The sequence below is a fragment of the Pimephales promelas genome, chromosome 7, assembly GCF_988280905.1.
Source record: "Pimephales promelas chromosome 7, fPimPro1.hap1.1, whole genome shotgun sequence".
In the NCBI taxonomy this organism is placed as follows: Eukaryota; Metazoa; Chordata; class Actinopteri; order Cypriniformes; family Leuciscidae; genus Pimephales; species Pimephales promelas.
In genome coordinates, this window is record NC_142775.1 from 21,163,970 (window position 1) to 21,184,589 (window position 20,620).

Here is a 20,620-nt window from a genome sequence, read left to right on the forward strand (position 1 = left end):
AGCAGAGGTAGATCTCTTCGCGTCGGAAGAGAACGCTCACTGCCCAATATTGTTCTCAAAGAGCGAGGACGCGCTAGTTTATATAGTTTATATTATATATTTGAGCAGCAGTCCGTATATTTTTTTGTGTGTGTGTTCAAAAATTATATAATACGTGAGAATATCATGAATTTATTTCAAACTGTGTTTTTGCATTATCCCAAATCACTACGGTACACCCATAATAAGTTTATTCGGACTATTCAGACTGGTTTGAGTCGGCACTGCTAAGGAGTAGTCCAGTAGGCTACCTGATTCGTCATTTACATAAACAGAGAGTAGTAGCTCAGAGTCTACCATTTTCTTCCTCAAAACGCATGCAGTTCTGTTAATTAACCGCTAGAGTGCCAAAAGTTACAAATATTACAAGTTACAGTAGAAACATATATTACAAATATTAATGATTGTTACATATTATTATAGAATGTTAGCTAAATTCATAATCGTGATAATTTCGATCAAAATAGGCAAAAGTCATTAGTCAACTATGATTTTATTTTTAAATGTATATACAAAACAATTTTGATTTTTAAACATTTTACATACAAATGGCACAGGGTGATCACAGTCACTTTGAGAAACAACATCTGCATATATGATATGCTTGTTTTACATGTACAGAAGGTCCTAGTTTCCTAGACACAATGATATAACAGCTGTCACATGGATTCACATTAGAGATTACAGGACTTGACAACAGACATGTCATATCCCATTATAGACACAATTACTGTGGCACAAATTACTACTAAGTTTTAAGGGATATGAAACATGTATCACAACATACTATAAGACTATAAGGTGTCTGCGAAATGCATTATTTTGGTGAATTCAAAGACTACACTCTTAAAAATAAAGCTTCTTCAATGGGTCTTTGCAAATAACTCTGAGTAAAGAGAACAAGAGTTAATTTTCAATGTATACATTTCTTTGCAATGTTACATTATAGGTATTTATATTATGGTTTAAAGATGGTTTCTTATAATTAAATAATAAAAAAAGGTCCATGTGGAGGCTGATAACCTATTTTTGGGACTAACCTTTTGGTTTTTGGCTGGTTACTATCACCCCTGCTGGTAGATGTATGGTTCTAAAAAGCATTTTCCTCCATTGACAACTATTTAAAATTAGCTGTGTATTCTCATAAAAAGCACTTGTCATCACAATGACATTTAAATGACTGGGAATGCTAATAGACAGCTTCCTCTGGATAATCTAAACCACGTGGTTCACCCATGAACCTTTATTTTTAAGAGTATTTAAAACATCCAAGTTAATGTTTTATATGTCTCATTTACCTCTTTTCCAGAGTTATGCATGACACAGTGTATATGCTGTACATTGATGGCATAACGGACATATTCCCATTCAACTCTCATTCCTCAGGGTCCTTAGTCTCTTCAGAAAACGGAATCTCTTCCTCTATCCTCATAGACTGCAGCTCATCTTCACACTGAAATAAAGATGAGGAAATGCATAAAACATGACACCCTTTTGCTTTAAGTCTAACAATAAAAAACAGACATGGTCATGCACCGGTTTTTCTTCCTTCTCCTCCTCGGGGTCAGAGGTCATGTGCTCCTCTGCACTAAAGTATCCATCATGCTCCACAGAGGCATCCAGCGAAAGAGATCCTTTAGACCAACCTGAGACAATCAGAAGAAAGTGGGAGGAAATAAATAAATTTTAAAAGGATGGGGAACAGAGTTTGTGTTGCAAGTGAGCACATAAATGAGGGCCATGTAGAGATGACAGCAAAGTCCCATTATAGTCTCATCGTGACGTGATAGACGGGAGAGACCAGTGAACATTTTCAAAACCACTCAGAGCATGCGTGAGTGTGAGTCAGTGGTATGTTCTGGGTTCAATACATGTTAATGTCTATCAACAGCATAAAAAAAGGACAATTTGTCCACAAATAACACATTTGTAATACAGAACAATTCACAAAAGCGCTTTGACAAAACCATGTGCTGCACATTTCTGCTTTGAAATCCTATGCAATGTGAATCCTATGTAACCGAGGGACTAATTTGTTTGTGTAACCGATGCTGTCGATAGAGCTTAACCCCGAAATAATCTTGTATAGACGAAGACGTGGTCAGAACCACTCAGAAAGCATCAGATGAGACACACATACAACCTACAAGAACATGCTACCCTAGTAAGACCTCAGTGGAGTATGCATGAGTGTGCACATACATGTGTACTCAGTATGTGTACCTCTCCTACGATTCTGAAACAGGCTTGATGTACTGAACCACCTGACTCCGCCCAAGTTAGGGTGTGGCCCTGTTTCTGGGAGGAAAATAACCGATCAGATGGCATCCCTGTATCTTCGTAGATACAGTACAGATGGCACATTGCCTGAACTGAAGTACACTCGATAGAGTTATGAGCTGGAATGAACTGCTCATTTTCTGTCTTTAATCTTTAGAGAGCTTGGTGGCAATGAATTAGCTGGTTTTAGCATCAGCCATTTCTATTTTTATTTTTAAAATCCCCTGAAGAGAAGATTTCGAGAACATGTGGACTTTCATGTTTTCAGTCTGCTAAAATAGGTCACCTAGAGGTGTAGGGTCACTTCGGATATCCTGTCGTTTTGGTTTTGTCTCAAAGCTGAATGACGACCCTGTAAACCAGCAAAAGAAACAGAAAGAAGTTTAAAAAGTAGTTCAAACAAGAATGAAAAGTCTCTAATGACATGATGTATGTATGCATGTGATAGAGTTAAATTTTTTCACTCACCTTTGACTCTCTGTGTTGTTCCAGGTTCTAAAATGTTCTCAAATTCTTTGCCTCTTTCCTCTTCTGTCTTCTGTTTCTCCACTCCTCCACTCCTGAGGTTACTGCATTCATTTTTCACCAGTCTTAAAATGTAATTTCATGTTTTAAAATTAGCTCCAATAAAAAATGTGTAAATGTGATCGTGTGTAGTTGTACCTGTTAGTTGAGCTGGTATCTGAGGTGAACTGATCAGGTCCCCTCTGTTGACTTGCCTCTACATAACAAGAGCATGCATTTAATGCATCTTTGTGTTAAATCGGTCATCTGAACGCATCACATATTTCTTTCCAAACAAACATAAAACCAGACCAATACCTTTGCAGGCCTCCAACTGTCCTGTTAGAAGTTTCCGGATTTCTGTCACCCAGATAGTCTTAACCTCCTCAGACACGGCCTAAGGATAACATATACCAGACAATAACAACACGCCTGATGACTAATCTTTTTAATAGGAATATGAACTAAGACACAACACTCTTGTGCTCACCTGTACTGTGTAGACCTCATCCCTTGAACTGGACCAGATCTCAAACTTCTTGCTGTCCCCTTTAGCATGTTCTGTTATTCCAATAGCAGCCATCTAATGAAAACAGAGACCATCAGGTTAAATAGGCTATTGAAGTATGAAAAAAAAATGTGACAAAACTAATTTAAACATGCATATTAGGTATATTCATATTAACAAATTGAATTATATAAAAAGCACTAGGCTCCAAAAAAATTAACAAAAAATTAACAAAAATGTTTAAATATTTGAGTTTGTGCATGTTATAAAAAATGCTTCTTGCATTTATAAAAAAATAAATAAATAAAAGCAATTTAGTATGGCCAATACAATTCTAATGATCAATAAAATATATCTGAAGAGTTCAGATGCAAAAGCCTCTAAGTGCCATTTGAAATTTTCTTCTAAAATGATCATTTTTATCAAGCTTATATATTTAAGTTCAGTAATTTCACTTAAATGACAATGAAGATTACCTATGAATTGCCATTTAAGTGAAATTACTGAACTTAAATATACAAGTTTGATAAAAATGATCATTCTAGAAGAAAATTTCAAATGGCATTTAGAGGCTTTTGCATCTGAACTCTTCATCTGCTATTTTAGAAAAAAAGTCAGATCTTTCAAATGCTATGGTTAATTGAACATAACAGAAGATATCTGACTAACCAATATGAGCTCATCATCATTTTATAACGCCCGTAGCTAAGCATTATTACACTCTATGTTATTATACTCACACTAAGCTCCTGTTTGAAGCTATATGAGGGGGCTTTCTCGTATCCCTCTCCGCTCTCCTCTCGTTTCTTGCAGAAGAGCAGGGCTTTCTCGTGCAGGAACAGGTGTCTCTGCATGGGCTTAAACCTAGCCAACTCTATCACCTTCACATGACCTTTCTTATGCTCCGCCCACACACTGAACGACCCCTGCATCAGCAGGCGACCCAGGTCTCCAAGGTTACCCTGCATGGAATCAATAAATATTGCTTGCAGATGTGAAATAAATAGGAGTGACAGAAAACATTAAAGAATATTAACGGAGAGTAAGAGAATGCACGTGCATGGCTTTTACCTCATATCCTGTGATGGCAATGAGATGCATTGAGTCATTTACAGCCTTCAGGATCCCTAGTATGGAGGAAAGAGCTGTCTGCAGCTCCACTGAGCCCTCGCAGCCTTTGCTGTACTTAATCATCTCCTAAAACACATTTCAAAGAGAAATTCTGGTTTCTATGACTCCTGAAATGGAATTATTGACAGTTCTTTTCTTTTTTCTTTTTTTTAAAAATTAAATCAAGGAGGAATCGTTCAGAATAAGATCAACAACATGCATTTAGGATATAGAGTGAATTTTTAATTCACGCTGACTTTAAGATGCAGTTCTTACTATTTAACAAACCCTTCAGTTATTACATCTACACACACACACACACACACACACACACATGTATACATACCTTCAGCAGGAGCTGGTATTTAGTGATCCTCTGCACAGGCTTTAGTAAGTATGAGTCCAGCCCCAGCTTGTGTTCTAGTTTCTTCTGACACTCCTGATGCACAAACACAATGTGGTAAACGGCTTTCTTTCTCAGAGAGGGCCTGATATCATCAATATAATGTGTTAAGTGAGTATGTGTGTCTGAGAGTGTGTGTTAATTTGGGAAAGAATACTAGAGTACTGCATACTGGGTTATGTTACCTACTAATAAAAAATAATATAAAATGGAAAACAATCTTCAGTATTCACAGATACATTTTTAAACTGTGTCAATTTTGTGTTTTAATAAATTTTTGTAAAAATCTATTTTGGTAAAGCAATCAAATAACGAATAAGATGATATTAAAAATCATTGTTACTCCCAGGTTATTTGTCACCCTGAATATGGAAGGTCAAGTGTAGAACATTGGTTTGTGGTATATAGTAAACCTTTAGGCAAATGTAGTAGTAGGTCATCCAAATATTACATGCAAACAGAACATTTTATATGTATATAAACACTACATACCAAATATAGTATGTAGTAGAAGAAGTAGTATGCAGTTTTAAATATGTATGTGTACTGTTACATCCTGAGGATGTATTATGTAAAAAGTGTTTTTTTTTTTTTAAATGTATTTTAGTTAATTAAATACTGTTGTTATTGTTATATGATCTGTCAGTCTCTCACTCTGATTGCCTTGCAGTTAATTAGCCACACCTGAGGCTCGTAAGGAAAGTCACAGAGTTAGGAGAGCAGAGCAAACAGTGCTTGGGGAAGTTCACTTCTCCCCTGCACCAGACTTGTGTGTTGCTGTAACAGAGTGTGAAACTGGTGCATTGCCCTGGTGTAGTGCAGTTGATCTTGTTTTTGGTGTGCTTGTGTGTTAAAGCAATCTCTCTTTTTTTCCACACATTTTTTTTTGTTGTTTTTTCCCATCTTTTTAAATCTTTTTTATGGTAATTAAATTAAATTAGGTATGTATCTGTATTATATATCAACTTCTTTGTTGGAAAACAAAAAGGAGATTGAGTCTTTTTTTTAAAAAATGAAACATTAACTCCTGTTTTTGGTTATTCGGGGAGTGGGAAGACCATTTTGTTTATTTACTTTTACCTGGTTAGGTTATATAGTTCTCCTGCTAGTAAGTTTCCTTTTTTGTGTGTTGTTTTGCTCTGACCTTCTCCTGAAGATTGAAAACTTCCATTTTCTTTGTTTAAATACATTAAATCATTTTACTTTTTGCAACTGTTGACTCAAGTTTGAGAGGGCTGAAGGGAACCCTCCACGTTTACGTTTTTTTTTTTTTTTAATTGAAGTTTGTTACCCTTTCCCAACCCTAGACCGGGAGAAGATCGTAACAACATACCTGGAAGAAGGCACAGTCTGAGCACTGCCTCCAGAGGCTCTCAGAACGAGGCTTGTTGTGACAGTATTTCTCATAAATCTGCAGCTCCCTCATCTAAACAACCACATTGACCAAACATCTGAGCATCACTGAGAAAAATAAACTCCTAAAAGTTCTTCATTTTTAAGTTCCTCCTTTTACTTCATACTTCAAAAAATGCTTTTTTTTCTTGCTAGTTATAAAAAAACTCACCCAGTCTAAAAAGCAGCTGCCCACAAGCTCAGGACAGTCAGTGTAAGTCTCCAGCTCTTTGAGGAATATTCTGAAAGGAATTTAAAATTAATTGTGAAACCTTTATTTGAGCTGTGATTTATTCATTTAATCAGTGATATCCACAAACAAATAATTCGCTAAAATTAATAAGACTATTCTCCAAATAATCCTTTACATTTGAACGCTGTTTATCCACTCCACTAGATGGTGCTCACCTTTTGTGGAAATTATAAATCTCCTGCATGTTCCCAAATAACACATCCTTCTTGTTCTGCAGGGCTGCAGGGATGAGAGGAGCCATGGAGGGGTTGTCCATCTCAGAAGCATATCCCTACAGCACACACACACGACACATTTAATGGGGACATATCACAGAAAACAGGATTTTCATGGCACTATAATAAAGCATTTGCTGTAGACCTGCTTCAACTTTCACAACGATAATCTACCTCCCAGATCCAAGAGGACTTCATGGGGCTAAAACGGCTAAAACAGGATAAGGCCACTTTACCAACATTTCAGGAATATATCCTCCCACATAATATACGTCATAGTTCCTTGATGAGAAGATTAATTTTATTTATGAAAGCACTGACAGATTCACTCACCTGCAAAACACACAAAAGCTCTTCCACATATGCTCTCTCTGTTTCCAGTAACTCATTCATAACATGCCTGTGAACAAACACAGAACACACAGACAATGAGGATTAGACTGTAGAGGGGTGCTGATGGTCTAGTAAGGGATATGTGTTTCCCTCTTTCCCCTTTGACCCTGGACTGACCTGCGCAGCACAGCCAGCGTTTCCTCCTCCTCAGATACAGAAGCATTGCGACTGCTCCTGTCAACCTGATCAAAGCTTACCTACATAGAGAGGATTATCACTGAGTAAAAGTCAAAGCACTTAACTTACATAGAAAGAGAGGTTTATAGCATTTGCTAAGAGAGTTATTTACAGTTTTTCTCAATCGCTTTGGCTCAATTCTAGAATGAGAACTTTTGTTCTCTCAAAACAATAAATTCAGATCTTTGAACAATTCGTTTCTTGTTCACATTAGATTTGAATTTCTTATTGATTTAAATTTGGCAAATTAATGCAAGTAAAAATGTACAATAGTCTACAATTTGCGCAATGATTAAATGCACATGGCTTGTTTACCAAAACTGTTGAGTTGTGGTAAAATTCTCAGTGAAATTGTCAAACTCTTCACAACTTCTAAACATTATTTCATCATGTGAGCCATCACATGCAAAATTATGCATTTGGTTATCGAAATCAATAAATGAAGAGTTCAGATGCAAAAGCCTCTAAATGCCATTTGAAATTTTCTTCTAAAATGACCATTTTTATCAAGCTTGTATATTTAAGTTCAGTAATTTCACTTAAATGACAATTAATAGGTAATCTTCATTGCCATTTAAGTGAAATTACTGAACTTAAATATACAAGCTTGATAAAAAATAATCATTTTAGAAGAAATTTTCAAATGACACTTAGAGGCTTTTGTATCTGAACTCTTCATATCTATATATCATACATCTACAGTATATGTATATTCCATAAATATCTGACATGGAATGTTTGTATTGTCTGTTAAACTAGAAAATAGCCTGACATATTGTAATGACAATCTTACTAAACAACCAATCAAATTTGGAAGCATATATATGAAGTTTGCCAAGCAAAATCACTTCTATTTTTGAACATATAAGAACATCACAAGTCACAATCCTAAACAGCAGCAGCTAAAACAGTACTGCATAAATACATTTGTATTCACACAGTACATTTATTTTTCTATTTATACACGTGTATATAAATGTGTTCCACATAAACTGAAAATTCACAGTTGCTTGCCATGGAAGAGCAATATGAAGCTATAAACTCAACTGACAATCTTGTATGGTAGTCTGTAGAAAATCAACAAATTATCAACAAATTGTCAACACAAAAGTAGAAAAAACAAACACAATTTGTATATAACAAATATTTCCATGGCGAATAAGCATCTAAACATTTTGACCCATGTGATGACAAAAACATATTTTTATTTTGGTGGGATTGGCCAATTTACTGACACAATACCTACATTTTGAAGCATGTATTAAACGCATTGGGCGAGTTACTATGTTCTGATGTTCCAGCAAACAGTTGTGAAAATTGAACTAACAGTTTAGAGAATGTTAAGACTGTTTCGAAAAATATGCCAAAGCGATTGAGAAAAACTGTAAAATGATTGAAAAGGGAGGAAAATACACTATGGGCATTGTAGATTAATTATACATACTTGCTTATAGGACACACTGCTGTCTGAGTCCTCGCTAATACAGATGTTCTCGTGATCTCTGTGAGCTGAAAGAGAGAAAATACATCAATTGCCTCCATTTTGCACTTAAAAAAAGTTACAGACAGACAGACAGATAGATACCAGGAGATGAGAGTGACTCTGGTCGAGGGGCCACAGGCTGGACAGGGCGTGTTTGTTTGGCTGCTAGTTTTTTCAAGCTAACCCTCCTCCTCTCAAACATCTCCAGTAGAGAGGCTCTCTTCTCAAATGCACGCTTCACCTGCTCCTGTATCATTGCACATTATGTAATACAGTATCACAATATAAAAAAGATGTCTTTATTTTCTTTACTTCTTATATTTTTATTTCTAAACAAAAACTAACAATGATTTTTTTTCCATTTCATTTTGTGCTATTGACTGCAAATTAAACTGAATCGAATTTTAATTATAAGTGAGTTGCATGTATAGTTATGAATTCATATTGCCTCACCCTGAGCTCATTGTTCAATATGCTCTCATATTCCAGCCAAACTGTGCTGATCTCCCACTGCTGTTTCTCATTGGCTGTCTCCAGGTAATACTCCAGCTCTGACAGTGCTGACTCCGCCCCCTCCTGTGACTGGCACTTGTCAAGTGGCTGTGATGCTAGCATGTAAATCCCATCATCACACCATTTACACACCTGCAAGAGAAAAAGTACAGAAGAGAACGTGGTGGAAACAGATTTGCATATACAGTTTGAAAGTGTGGTTACATGTATGTGCGTGTGTGTAGAGAATCTGCATGTAGCTGAGTGAAGGTAAAGACTTTATGCACCATCACTCCAGGTCTCTAAACTAGTTCTGTCTTAAAAGCTTTATGGCTGGTGTAAGGTAATGGTTAAACCAAGCTGGTGACTGAAAAATGTATATTATATATATATTAAAATTATCCGTCAAAATCACCGTGTCAAGTCTTTTGTGTAGCTCTATAGCCTGTGTCAGCATGGTCTTCTTCTCTTTTAGCTCTTGGATGAGATTCTCTGTCGCTTTCTGTAGCTCACTGCATTTTACTGCAACACTGTCATCAACATTCTGAGAGCTGTCAATCAACCCTTGGCCCTCGGCAACCAGAGATCTTACGCTGTCCAGCACTTCCTGCAGAAATTGGTTAAAGAGGAGTTATTCATCACAAGGGTTATTGAAAGCTTTCATATCAATTAGACTGACACATTCATGCATATATGTCTGTGGATGCATGATAACACAATAAGATTATTCAGATGGCGGAGACTCACACAGACTTTCCTTTCGTGATTGGTCAATTCTTGAAGGAGGTGTTCTGTTTGGGCCAGGCTTATTCCAATATCTGAGAAGGCATTCATCATTTCTGTTGCCTTCTCCAGCTCTGTTTGCAACTACAAGACCATAGCAAATAAAACAGAGTACAAATATTATTAGTAAATGCTAATGTTATTCAGTGATAATAATACACTGTAAAATATGAGTGTATTTTAAAAAGCAAGACCTGTTGAAAGCTGTGCTCAAACTGGCAAAGTTTAAAACATAGCTCCAGTTTATTTTGATGCTGAATCCAGAACTCATCAAATGCAGTAGAACTCTCATTCAACTGGGATAATAGCCTGCAAGTTAGCAGGGAACAAGAGAGAGAGAGAGAGAAAGATAGGGGGATATATGAATGATGAAATTTGAATGAGTAAGTAATTGAAAGTGCATCCTGTACATTAAACAAAACAAATATCACATGTACTATTGTAAATGCTAACTAAAACAATTAAAAATTGTCGTCGGTATTTGAACTAAAACTGAAATTAAATTAAATATAAATATTTAATGAAAAATGTTGCTGAAAATGCCTAAATATGTTTAAGTTAAAATAGTGATATAACTCAAACTAAAATAATAATTTATTAAATCTATATAATTTATTTTTAAACTAATAAAAAAATACTGAAAATATTTAAGAAAACATTAAAGTCAGTTCAAAATAAATTCGTTTTGTTTAATGTTTTGACCCATTCATAAAATTAATGGATGGATATCACATTGGCAGAGTGATTCACATGACTTCGCGCTTGTATCTCATTGTTATCTCATGCTTTAGGACCTCAATAGATAGTTGGACAGCATAAATGACATTACAGTGTTATTTTAGAATTGTCATATAGTATGTATAATAAATTAAATTAAATGCATGTAGTATATATATATATATATATATATATATATATATATATATATATATATATATATATATTTCTTAGGATTTTATATTTCTTAGGATCTTAGGATCTACCAAGAAAGAGTCTGAGATTAACCTGTGCACGGTAGCAAGATTCTCAAGCTGATCAGGGTTTAGACTGCTGTCCGGATCTCTGCGGACCGGTTCCCTGATGTTCTCCAAGAGTTTACGTCCTTGGCTGAGAGCTTCTGCCATCTCTTCCTAAAGAGAAAAAAGTGAAGCAAAGAATAATTTTGTAAAAACCAAATGAATGTGTGAGGTGGCACATACTGAACATACTGAATGCTTTTTTTGTATATATACTTTCAAACTGTCTTTTCTGCTGGTGTGTGCATTGAGCAGATTGCCGGCTGTTAGGTGGTTGTTAGGCAGCTCTGTTTCTGCCAGCTCTCTGCCGAACATTTGCAGTCTCTGAGCCATCCTCTTCAGTAATGCAGCGAAGCCTTCAAGATCCTACCGGCACAAAGAATTCATAATTTCACGTATGATGTATATCACTAGTGTAGCCTGATTTCGTTTATGCACGCATAGGTTTTTAATGTGCATTTAATGATTTTCTCCAATTGCAAACATTACACATAATGACTTTTATATATGTTTCAATCATATTAAAGTTTTATCAATAGCCCAATGAAAGATGTTTTAAGATTGTTCAGCATAAAAATCCAGTCATTTCAAAAGGAATCCACTTTTTCCCAACACAGACTTCACAACAGCTTTAAATCCATGTCCATGTGAATTCACCATGTTGACCAACTTTCTGTTTGGTTTGAAAGTGTCTTGTGTGTGAGTTATTTTTTTCTACAATATTTTTGCTGTAATTACATTAAAGCTAGCGCATCTTTACACTAGATAAAGCAGGTCGTCTCGTTAAGGCCGCAATGTTGCCATCACGTGAAAAGCCGTGAATTATTAATATTATGAATAAAAAAAGATTATTGGGCAATGTCACTTATGAAATAAATTAATCATGGCTGACCGCAAATTATGCACTTCTACAAGTGAATTGATAAACAATTTGAATTCACATGATGCTGTATCCACACTGTCAGTATAAAAAATATAAAGTACAACTTCAAGAAGTGCATTTGTTCTTACAGTACGATGAGAAATCCAGGTCTTGTGGCAGTAGTATTGAGAGCCACCCAGGTCTTGTGTCAATTGATTCCGCTCAATATAAGAGTGCAGATCAGCCACTGAGCTTAGCATGATGACCTTCAATACACACAGGCTTCATTATTTACAAAGACATGACACACACAAACACACAAACAGATGTGGCCTGTATAAAACATAACAACAACAACACACATTCAGGTTGCATACCGGTACTTTAAAGTCATCTCTGTGGAGTTTGAAGAACATATCAGATAACGTTCGCTGCAGGATAGCACTGGGTCTCAGCACCAGAACAAGCCGAAGATTAGCGGGAAACCAGCCCTACACACAAACACACAAGAAAGCACTCAAATTCATATTATACATAATAAATTATACATAAAACAAAGATATTTTAAAATATATTATAATAAATATTATTAAAGACAATATTTATGTGTGTTTATATAGGAGCGATTCAGAAGCCACAAGTACTGTTAGACTTACTGAGATCCGCAGTAATGTTGCCCTTAAACACGCCCATCGATCTCGACGCCTATCGATCACTACGATAAAGCCCACACCTGCTGCACTCAGACTGATGGAGACACATGCACATGTGTTACTGCGTCAGTATGTATCATGTTCAAATGTGTGTTAATGTGTCAATTTACCTGGGAATACTTGTCAAGTAGGTAAGAACATTACGAAACTCTTGGTCTCCAATTTCACTAAACGAAGGGAATTCTGGGAAGATAATGATAGGGCTTCCATCCTGTCCTCTCCCCCCTAAAATAGACAGATAGACAGAAGTATGAAGAATCAAAGAGAAAAGTCTTGCTCCTATAATCTTTTACACAGGCAAACAGCAGGGGGAAATAAAATCCTTAACCGTGCTGTCCATTTGTCTGTGTTGGCATGCAGCAAAGATCTTAAATTAGCACACAGACAAACCAATGAAAAACCTGCTCAACACCACCTGTATGCTCTGTCACAGTTTTCATATTGTGTGCTGCTGCTTTTGAGCAACAGCCAAACTGTGACATAATACCAGATCGGCCTGTTAGTGTTCTTATAATCTGTTTGGCAGTTAGCGTCAAGCATTTTGGTTTTAAAAACACATTTTAACCCGACCGCACTGACTGACAAGACTGTGCCACAAAACCAATCAAAATTGTACAAGAAAAAGAAAGAATAGAATAGTGTACCATCCCTGAACCTTAACTATACAAACCAAACCACTTGCATGTGCAAAACCATAATGATGCTAGCTTGTTATCGGAGGTAACTAGGCTGTTGCTATGTAGTTACTAAGGTGTTATGAGTGGTATTTTGCATGTACACTTCTGTTCAAAAGTTTGGGGTCGGAAATATATATTTTTCTATGTTACTGAATGCTCACCAAGGATTTGGTTGATTATATTATATTATATTTTATTATTCAGTGTCACATGATCCTTTAGAAATTATTAGAATTATGCTGATTTGCTGCTCAAGAAACATTTCTTATTATTACCAATGCTATTTTTCTGGAAACCATGATACATTTTTTTAGGATTTTTTTTTTTTTAAATAAAAGAATGAATACAGTATATTATTACTAAATTGTCATATTGTTTGTCATAATCTATTTGTTAATATATTGTCAAAAGAGGCCGAGTCTCATTAAAATCATAGTTCCCGTTCCCACAAGGGATTGTTTTGCCCATTTTACAGTGATTCAAAAGATTGAAAAATGATTGAAAAGTAATTGGTCTAATATATTGACTCATCCTCTACTCACCAAATATCATTAATAAATATAATCATAAAAAAAAATATATATATGAAGAGATACAAGACACAGAAGTGTTGTCAGTATTCCCTCAGGATATAAACTATGCATAAAGCGAAATTCAAAAATGTCAACATCGGTGGTAAGACAGAGAGAAGACATTGGTGATGGAATGGAAAAAGTGAGAGAGAGAAAGAGAGAGACTGGGTAAAGTTCCCAATGTGACAAAAATATAAATTTGGCAAGTCATGCCTTCTTCTCCCTGTCTCCATGACAACAGGACAGAGATTGTGCAAGCATCACTTACTCAGTTCAGTTTAACGGTAACAACCTGTCAGCAAAAGCAACACATATTCAGATTACATCAGTGTATGTACATGCCTGCAGTTCACAGAAGTGTTTCTAAAGACCAAAGTATATATTTTCCTCTACATTGTTTTTTTACATGCTTTATAGAGAAACACATTCAGTTTAAAGAGATACTCCACCGTTTTTTCCATATTAAATTGTGTTATTCCCTATGTTATTCCCTTAACTAAGATCAATCGCTCTGGCGCGAGAGACACTTTGATAGCACTTAACTAGCCCAGTTCATTCAATATGGGCCAAGCAGAGAAGCGACCAAACACCTCCACGTTTTCCCTGTTTAAATACAGTTACACAAGTAGTGTAACTCGACCTAGGATGGTGACACAAAATAAAACGTTGCGCTTTTCTAAGCGTGTAAAATGGATAACTATATTATATGGCGGAATACCACAACAAGTGCTTGGGAGCACTTCGACTCGGCGCAGTATTGTCATTACTCGTGAGAAGTCCTCTCCCCCCTCTCACTCTCAATCCAGAGTGATGATATTATTGCGCCGAGTCCATAGATAAAAATGCGCCAAGTCGAAGTGCTCCCGAGCACTTGCTGTGGTATTCCGCACTACATTATAGTTATCCATTTTACACGCTTAAAAAAGCGCAACGTTTTATTTTGTGTCACCATCCTAGGTCAAGTTACATTACTCATGTAACTGTATTTAAATAGGGAAAATGTGGAGGTGTTTGGTCACTTCTCTGCTTGGCCCATATTGAATGAACTGGGCTAGTTAAGTGCTATCAAAGTGTCTCGCGCGCCACAGCGATTGAGTGCACACACTGAGACAATAGGAGGTATGTACAGTATCAGCTCGTCTTAGTTAAGGGAATAACATAGTTTAATATGAAAAGACGGTGGAGTATCCCTTTAAAGAAATTATCCAACCACCCATTACAGAGAGAAGCAGGAAATTATGGGAAGTGAATTTTGACTAACAAATCTATGCATACGCACATGTGCCCTAACGTAATGTTACGCATTCAAATACAGTTTTGTGTGCTCTAATTAAAGAATTCTTTAATACTGCAATACATTTTATGTAATAAAAAAAAATGATTACCCTCATTGAGATAAAGGAAAGTGTTTCTATTGCAATATACTAGAAATGTGTTATATGAGTAAAATTCCTCCTAAAATAAAAACGTGGATGGCGTAACTTCTTGGAGTAATTTGATAAGAAATGTTTTATTGAAATCTCAGACTCCAGATTTTAGTATGTTGGCAATCGTTGAGACCTTGTTGAGATCTGATTTGAAACTCTTAAAATATGACTTTTTTTTAGTGAGAGATCCAAATAGATTTCATTTGTTTTTCTATTTCCCTAACAGTTGGTCCCGGATAATGTTTCAGTTCCATGGATAAAGAAAGAAATGCAAATATAAAGAGTATTTACCTGGCAGGAATGAAAACTGTCTCTTGAGCTCAGTTACGATGTCAGCAGCGAAGAGAGGGCTGGACTCCTTCTGCATGATCTCATCTGTAACAAACACACAGAGACACACTAACATTCACTTCTACAGTCGACGCTGACAGCACTGTTCATTATAACAGGAGCGTTCCAGTTCTCCCTGTAACCAGGGCAAGACAATCCTGCAGTATTACCCTTTAAATCAAATTTGCAGTGTCTTATTTGCACAATAGCACATAACAGAATAAAAAAAACAAAACACTTATCTTGTTGTTTTTGATGATAAGATGAACTTAACCACAGGTGTCTTGAATGTATTGTGTCTGGTGTATATTACCATCTGAGGGATGTGAATCTTGCCCAAAGCAATTCCCATGCTCTGGTCAATGGCAGCTCAGAGACATGTTTAGAAATAAAAGAGTAGGTGATTTCCTATCTATCTCAACCAAAACCACCTCTGGATATAGTCCCTCAAAGTATGTACAACTAATAAGCTGAATGTCCACACCATCTCATGAATGTCACACCATCTTATATCATGGCTTCAATGTTTTTCTTTTTCTTTTTTTTTTCTTTTTTTTTTTTTTTGACTGCAGGATTAAGAAATACATTTTTTAAACCTACATGGCAATCAAATATTATAAGCGGTACTAAAAAAGAAAAGGACAGAAGAGGACTGAAAAGAGGGAGAATATATCCGTTGCATTCTTTTGTTCTTCTAAAATAAGAGTGTGTTGTCCCATTGGAGTCAGATTTACCCCCTTAGGATATTCACACACATTCACATTTCAAATGAGCTTTTATGGTAGTACTCGCCTGTTCTCCCTCTTCTCTCAGTTCTAATCAACTATATTTAGTGAGCTTTATTTGTATGACAAAAACTGCATTGCCAAATTTGTAATTTATAATAAAGTAAAATAACAATAGTGCAAATAGAGTAAATAACAAATTAACAAATCAAATAATTGTATGAAATATGTTTAAATAACTTTACATTTTAAATAAGATCAAATAAAATGATAAGGCCTTACTTTGTAGCCAGTGGCAACATCTGGAAAAATGGTAATATTTCTCAACCTCGGCTAGAGGAATGCACACAGATTTCCCTCTGTTCTGTAGATCCATCCCTGTTTCTCTATGTCTCACCAAATCCTCGGCCGTCTTGTAACCATAAGCAGCTCTCTCAGAATGAGCTACCTGAGACAGGTGCACCAGCTAATGACTTCCTGTCTCTCTCTCTCTCTCTCTCTCTCTCTCTCTCTCTCTCTCTCTCTCTCTCTCTCTCTCTCTCTCTCTCTCTCTCTCTCTCTCTCTCTCTCTCTCTCTCTCTCTCTCTCTCTCTCATTTCCAGACTTCCTGGAATTAACTGGTCTCCTGACACACATACACAAGTTCCTTTCACCTGCAACATTTTTAAAACTGATAACAGTGATGGATCACTGAGTGTAAAGCACTGTACGTCCATTGTTTACACTCTCTCTATGTCAGTTTATGTCGGCACAATCACCCCCCAAAAAATCTCCTGCCCCACCCCAGGAGCCCCTTCCCCCATCAGATTGGTGGATGAATGAGACCCTGTGTGTGTCTGTGTTTGGTTGGTTTCTCAACAGAATAAGAGGAATCTCAGAGTGCCATCTGATCTTGCTGAGGAGGGAAAGATAAAAAACTGAATTCAAACCAAGTTATTCAGTACAAACCAACAGATAACATTTAAAAGTAGAAAACAGTCTTTTAAGTTTGGTAAATCAATCTAGCACTGGTAAACCTCTCTCTTTCAGACACATACAACTGTAAATACACACTTTCCTTAGGAGTCTCTTAGGGCAAAAATGTTGCTCCAATACAGACCTCACTCGTATGAATAAGTATGTTTTTGCTAAATCGTACATATTTTACGAATTGGCCAATTCGTATGAATTCGTACGAATGACCTACCCCTGACCCCGCCCCTAAATCTACCCATCACGTGGGTTTGGTCAAATCGTACGAATTCATACGAGTGAGGTCGTATGAATTAGAACGAATTAGCCACTTTTTAATCACTCGTACGAATTCGTACGAATTGGTCGTGAGATAGTGTAGTGGAACCAGGGAACCAGGGAACCCAATGAGCAGCACCAAACATACATCTGTGTAAGTCAAGTCTCGACAAGGAACACAAGAAACACAGGGGTTTAAATACTAGAGGGTTAATAGGCAAACAGGGCACACCTGGATATGATCACAGAACTAATCAACAAGAAAAAAAGGACTACAAAAATGGAACACAGGAAACAGGAACAGAAACAGGGTAAAATGCAAACTAAAAGTCCAATTAACAAAACACGAAACATAGCCAGGGAGTACATACCAAATGGGGTCCAAAAATCAGAGGCTGTTTTGAAATATTTTAAATCTTAATTGAAACCTGTACATAAACAAAGTTGTAGAATTATGAAAAATGTAAAAGAAAAAAAAAAGGCTAAAGTCTAAGATTTGGCACTATTTCTATAGATTACTTTCAAATTGGCAAATTTTTGACACTGATTAAGTGAACTCTTTGTCCAGATAGTTAGATAATCTTGAAGCTCAAGATGCTCTTCTCAAATCATACTGGAGAACATGATCATAAGGTTTTACACAAACTCATTTTTTAATATCATTTGTAATAAATAAAACTACAATAATTCAATAAATTTGACTTTTTTGACCCCAAAAAGTTTCAAGTGAAAAATGTTCAAAAGTTTAGGTTCAGTTAGATTTTCTTTTTAAAGAAAGGATTACTTTTATGATAAATATTATTAAAAATATATTAAAATAGAAAACAGATATTGTTGATCAATTAAATACAGCATTGGCAAGCAATATTTTTAAACATTTAATATTCTGAAAGGTAATGTTCTGTACAATCATCTAAAGACATTTTGAACATATAAAAAGTGATGAATTTTTGCCAATGTTAGCATGCTTTCACTCACTCTGCCCTTGTGCCAGCGGGACCATAGGAAGCTCTTCACAACCACTGCCTTGTTTGGGATCCCTTTTCCTGGATTTCCTCAGCATAACTTTCCCTTATTGCTGTCTGATACCAGACCTCACAGTGTTCTTTTAGCTATGTTGTATGATACTACAGTACATAGTAAACTCAAACAGTTGACTGCAATTGTTAAAGCCTCAGCTGAACTCATATTCAGAACACCAAAATTAAACAACATACATACCTAAAGCCTGTGTAGTGTACTAACTACTGCAGCAAGCCGTGCTGTTACTGTGGAAAACTGTTTTTATGGTATCTGTTTTTGTACTCAGCAGTAACTCTGCCAAACACACACACACACACACACACACACACGCACACACACACACACACACACACACACACACACACACACACACACACACACACACACACACACACACACACACACACACACTTTGGTCAAGTCACCCCCAGCAAGAATCTCACAGAACAGTTTTTGGAATTCTCTTCCAGCATTGGGCTTCTGAATATGTTCTGAATCACTACTCTTTCATATTTGATACATTGATTTCTATGGCCTCTAAAATGATCAAAACTTTGCTGAAAAACCTGTTGAATACAATTTTTCTATGTGCCCTCTGCCCTCAGATTAATAGTACATACTTTTTTGGCAAGTAAAAGGCCTTCTAGTATCATCTTAAAAATTAAATCTTACATTCTTATAATGTAAGCATAATAATTTTTTTTTTTAATGCCAACATTTCAAGATGAACATTAATGGACTGAAGTAACTTATATTTAGGCCTACTTGATTATTTATATATTTTTATATTTAATCAAAAACATTTTTTGTTAAAAATATACAAAGATATATACAAAAATCTCATTGATTTACATAACAAGCGATCAGAATTTCATACTTTTAGGCCATTAAAATAACAACGAATGCACAGTTGGATATTTTTGCTCAGTTTTGCGCTTTTGAAAAAAATTTAATAAATAGGTGTTTTTTTTCTCCTCGACTGTATAGGCTCCATATTCTCACTGTGTGGGCCATAAAAGCTTGATGTATATCAAATACAAAACAAAACACAACATGTAAGTAAAGGTTTTCATTAATATAGTCTAAAGTTTCAATAAACTGTTCCATTAAAATATATATATATATATATATATATATATTTAATAAACTATTGTTTCACAGGTCAGGATAAATATTTTAATTATCACACAAGAAAGAGTGTTGTTGTTTCAAATATGAACTCAGCTATGATTTGGCCAATACTTCGACCATGAAGTGATACAAAATTTGTCGCCCCAGATAAAATTATGATGTAAACAGTTCTGCTGTAATATTCCAAAAGTGAGCAGGCCTAATTCTTACCACTTAAAAACATTACCAAAGGAATTAATTAGCCACTCAGTGTGTAGAGGCATTTCATATGCATACTCATTTAGGCTACAGTTCTTACCAATGCTGTGAGAGACATTGCTCAATCTGCGCTGTAGCTCATGCACGACTGCCTTCTCTGTCTCCATCCAGATCATCGCCATCCTTCACTCCAGATGGAAGGAGGACGGATAGAGTGGACGTTATGAGAAGAATATCACCCTCTGTCCTTCAGTGATGGGCAATTCAGCATCAGCATCACAGAGAGAGACGGGGGAAGGGGCTCTCTGATGACACATACACAGTCAGACAGGCTATGAATATAACCAGTGGAAACCTCACACGCATGCTCACCCACAGAATGGCATTACATGCTGCTGTTTGGACTTTGGCGCCATCTCTTGTACCATTTCTGCTATTACAGCACACCACAACCCAGATAGCACAAGTCTATTTGATTACATCTGGAAGACGTATTTAAACCACTTTGTAAAAGAGGTTTTAACCTCAATGTGACTTTCCTAGTTAAATAAAGGTTAAGAAGAAAAAGAGTATTTGCTCATCTGCAATATGTCTATAGGACGTCTCCTGTCAGATGTCAAATAGACGTTTAGAAGATATCTTTAAGATGTAATGATTTAGAATGCATGTTAAACTGACATCTTC

General features: G+C 36.0%; 1 protein-coding gene across 9 annotated transcripts; it reads right to left on the reverse strand.

Annotated features, from left to right (window-relative positions):
• Positions 1–513: 513 nt before the first annotated feature.
• Positions 514–20,279, reverse strand: mcf2lb (mcf.2 cell line derived transforming sequence-like b). Of its 9 annotated transcripts, none has more exons than XM_089133212.1 (30): positions 20,037–20,279; positions 15,591–15,674; positions 12,734–12,848; positions 12,567–12,657; positions 12,288–12,401; positions 12,060–12,176; positions 11,265–11,414; positions 11,038–11,162; positions 10,227–10,341; positions 9,997–10,116; positions 9,665–9,856; positions 9,211–9,402; positions 8,860–9,004; positions 8,719–8,783; positions 7,215–7,294; positions 7,038–7,104; positions 6,645–6,760; positions 6,409–6,478; positions 6,178–6,270; positions 4,788–4,880; positions 4,403–4,528; positions 4,072–4,293; positions 3,314–3,406; positions 3,142–3,220; positions 2,983–3,040; positions 2,788–2,909; positions 2,606–2,671; positions 2,242–2,337; positions 1,564–1,685; positions 514–1,492 (listed from the first exon to the last, which is right to left on the reverse strand). In XM_089133212.1, the coding sequence occupies exons 1-30, from the start codon at positions 20,116–20,118 to the stop codon at positions 1,415–1,417; spliced, it is 3,288 nt and encodes a 1,095-aa protein (XP_088989338.1). In that variant the 5' UTR covers positions 20,119–20,279; the 3' UTR covers positions 514–1,414. The 9 variants fall into 9 exon arrangements, with proteins under 9 accessions (XP_088989338.1, XP_088989339.1, XP_088989336.1 ...); XM_089133213.1 differs by lacking the exon at positions 20,037–20,279 and adding an exon at positions 16,637–16,767 and having other exon boundaries at positions 2,788–2,888; XM_089133210.1 differs by lacking the exon at positions 20,037–20,279 and adding an exon at positions 16,637–16,766 and having other exon boundaries at positions 2,242–2,331.
• Positions 20,280–20,620: the final 341 nt, after the last annotated feature.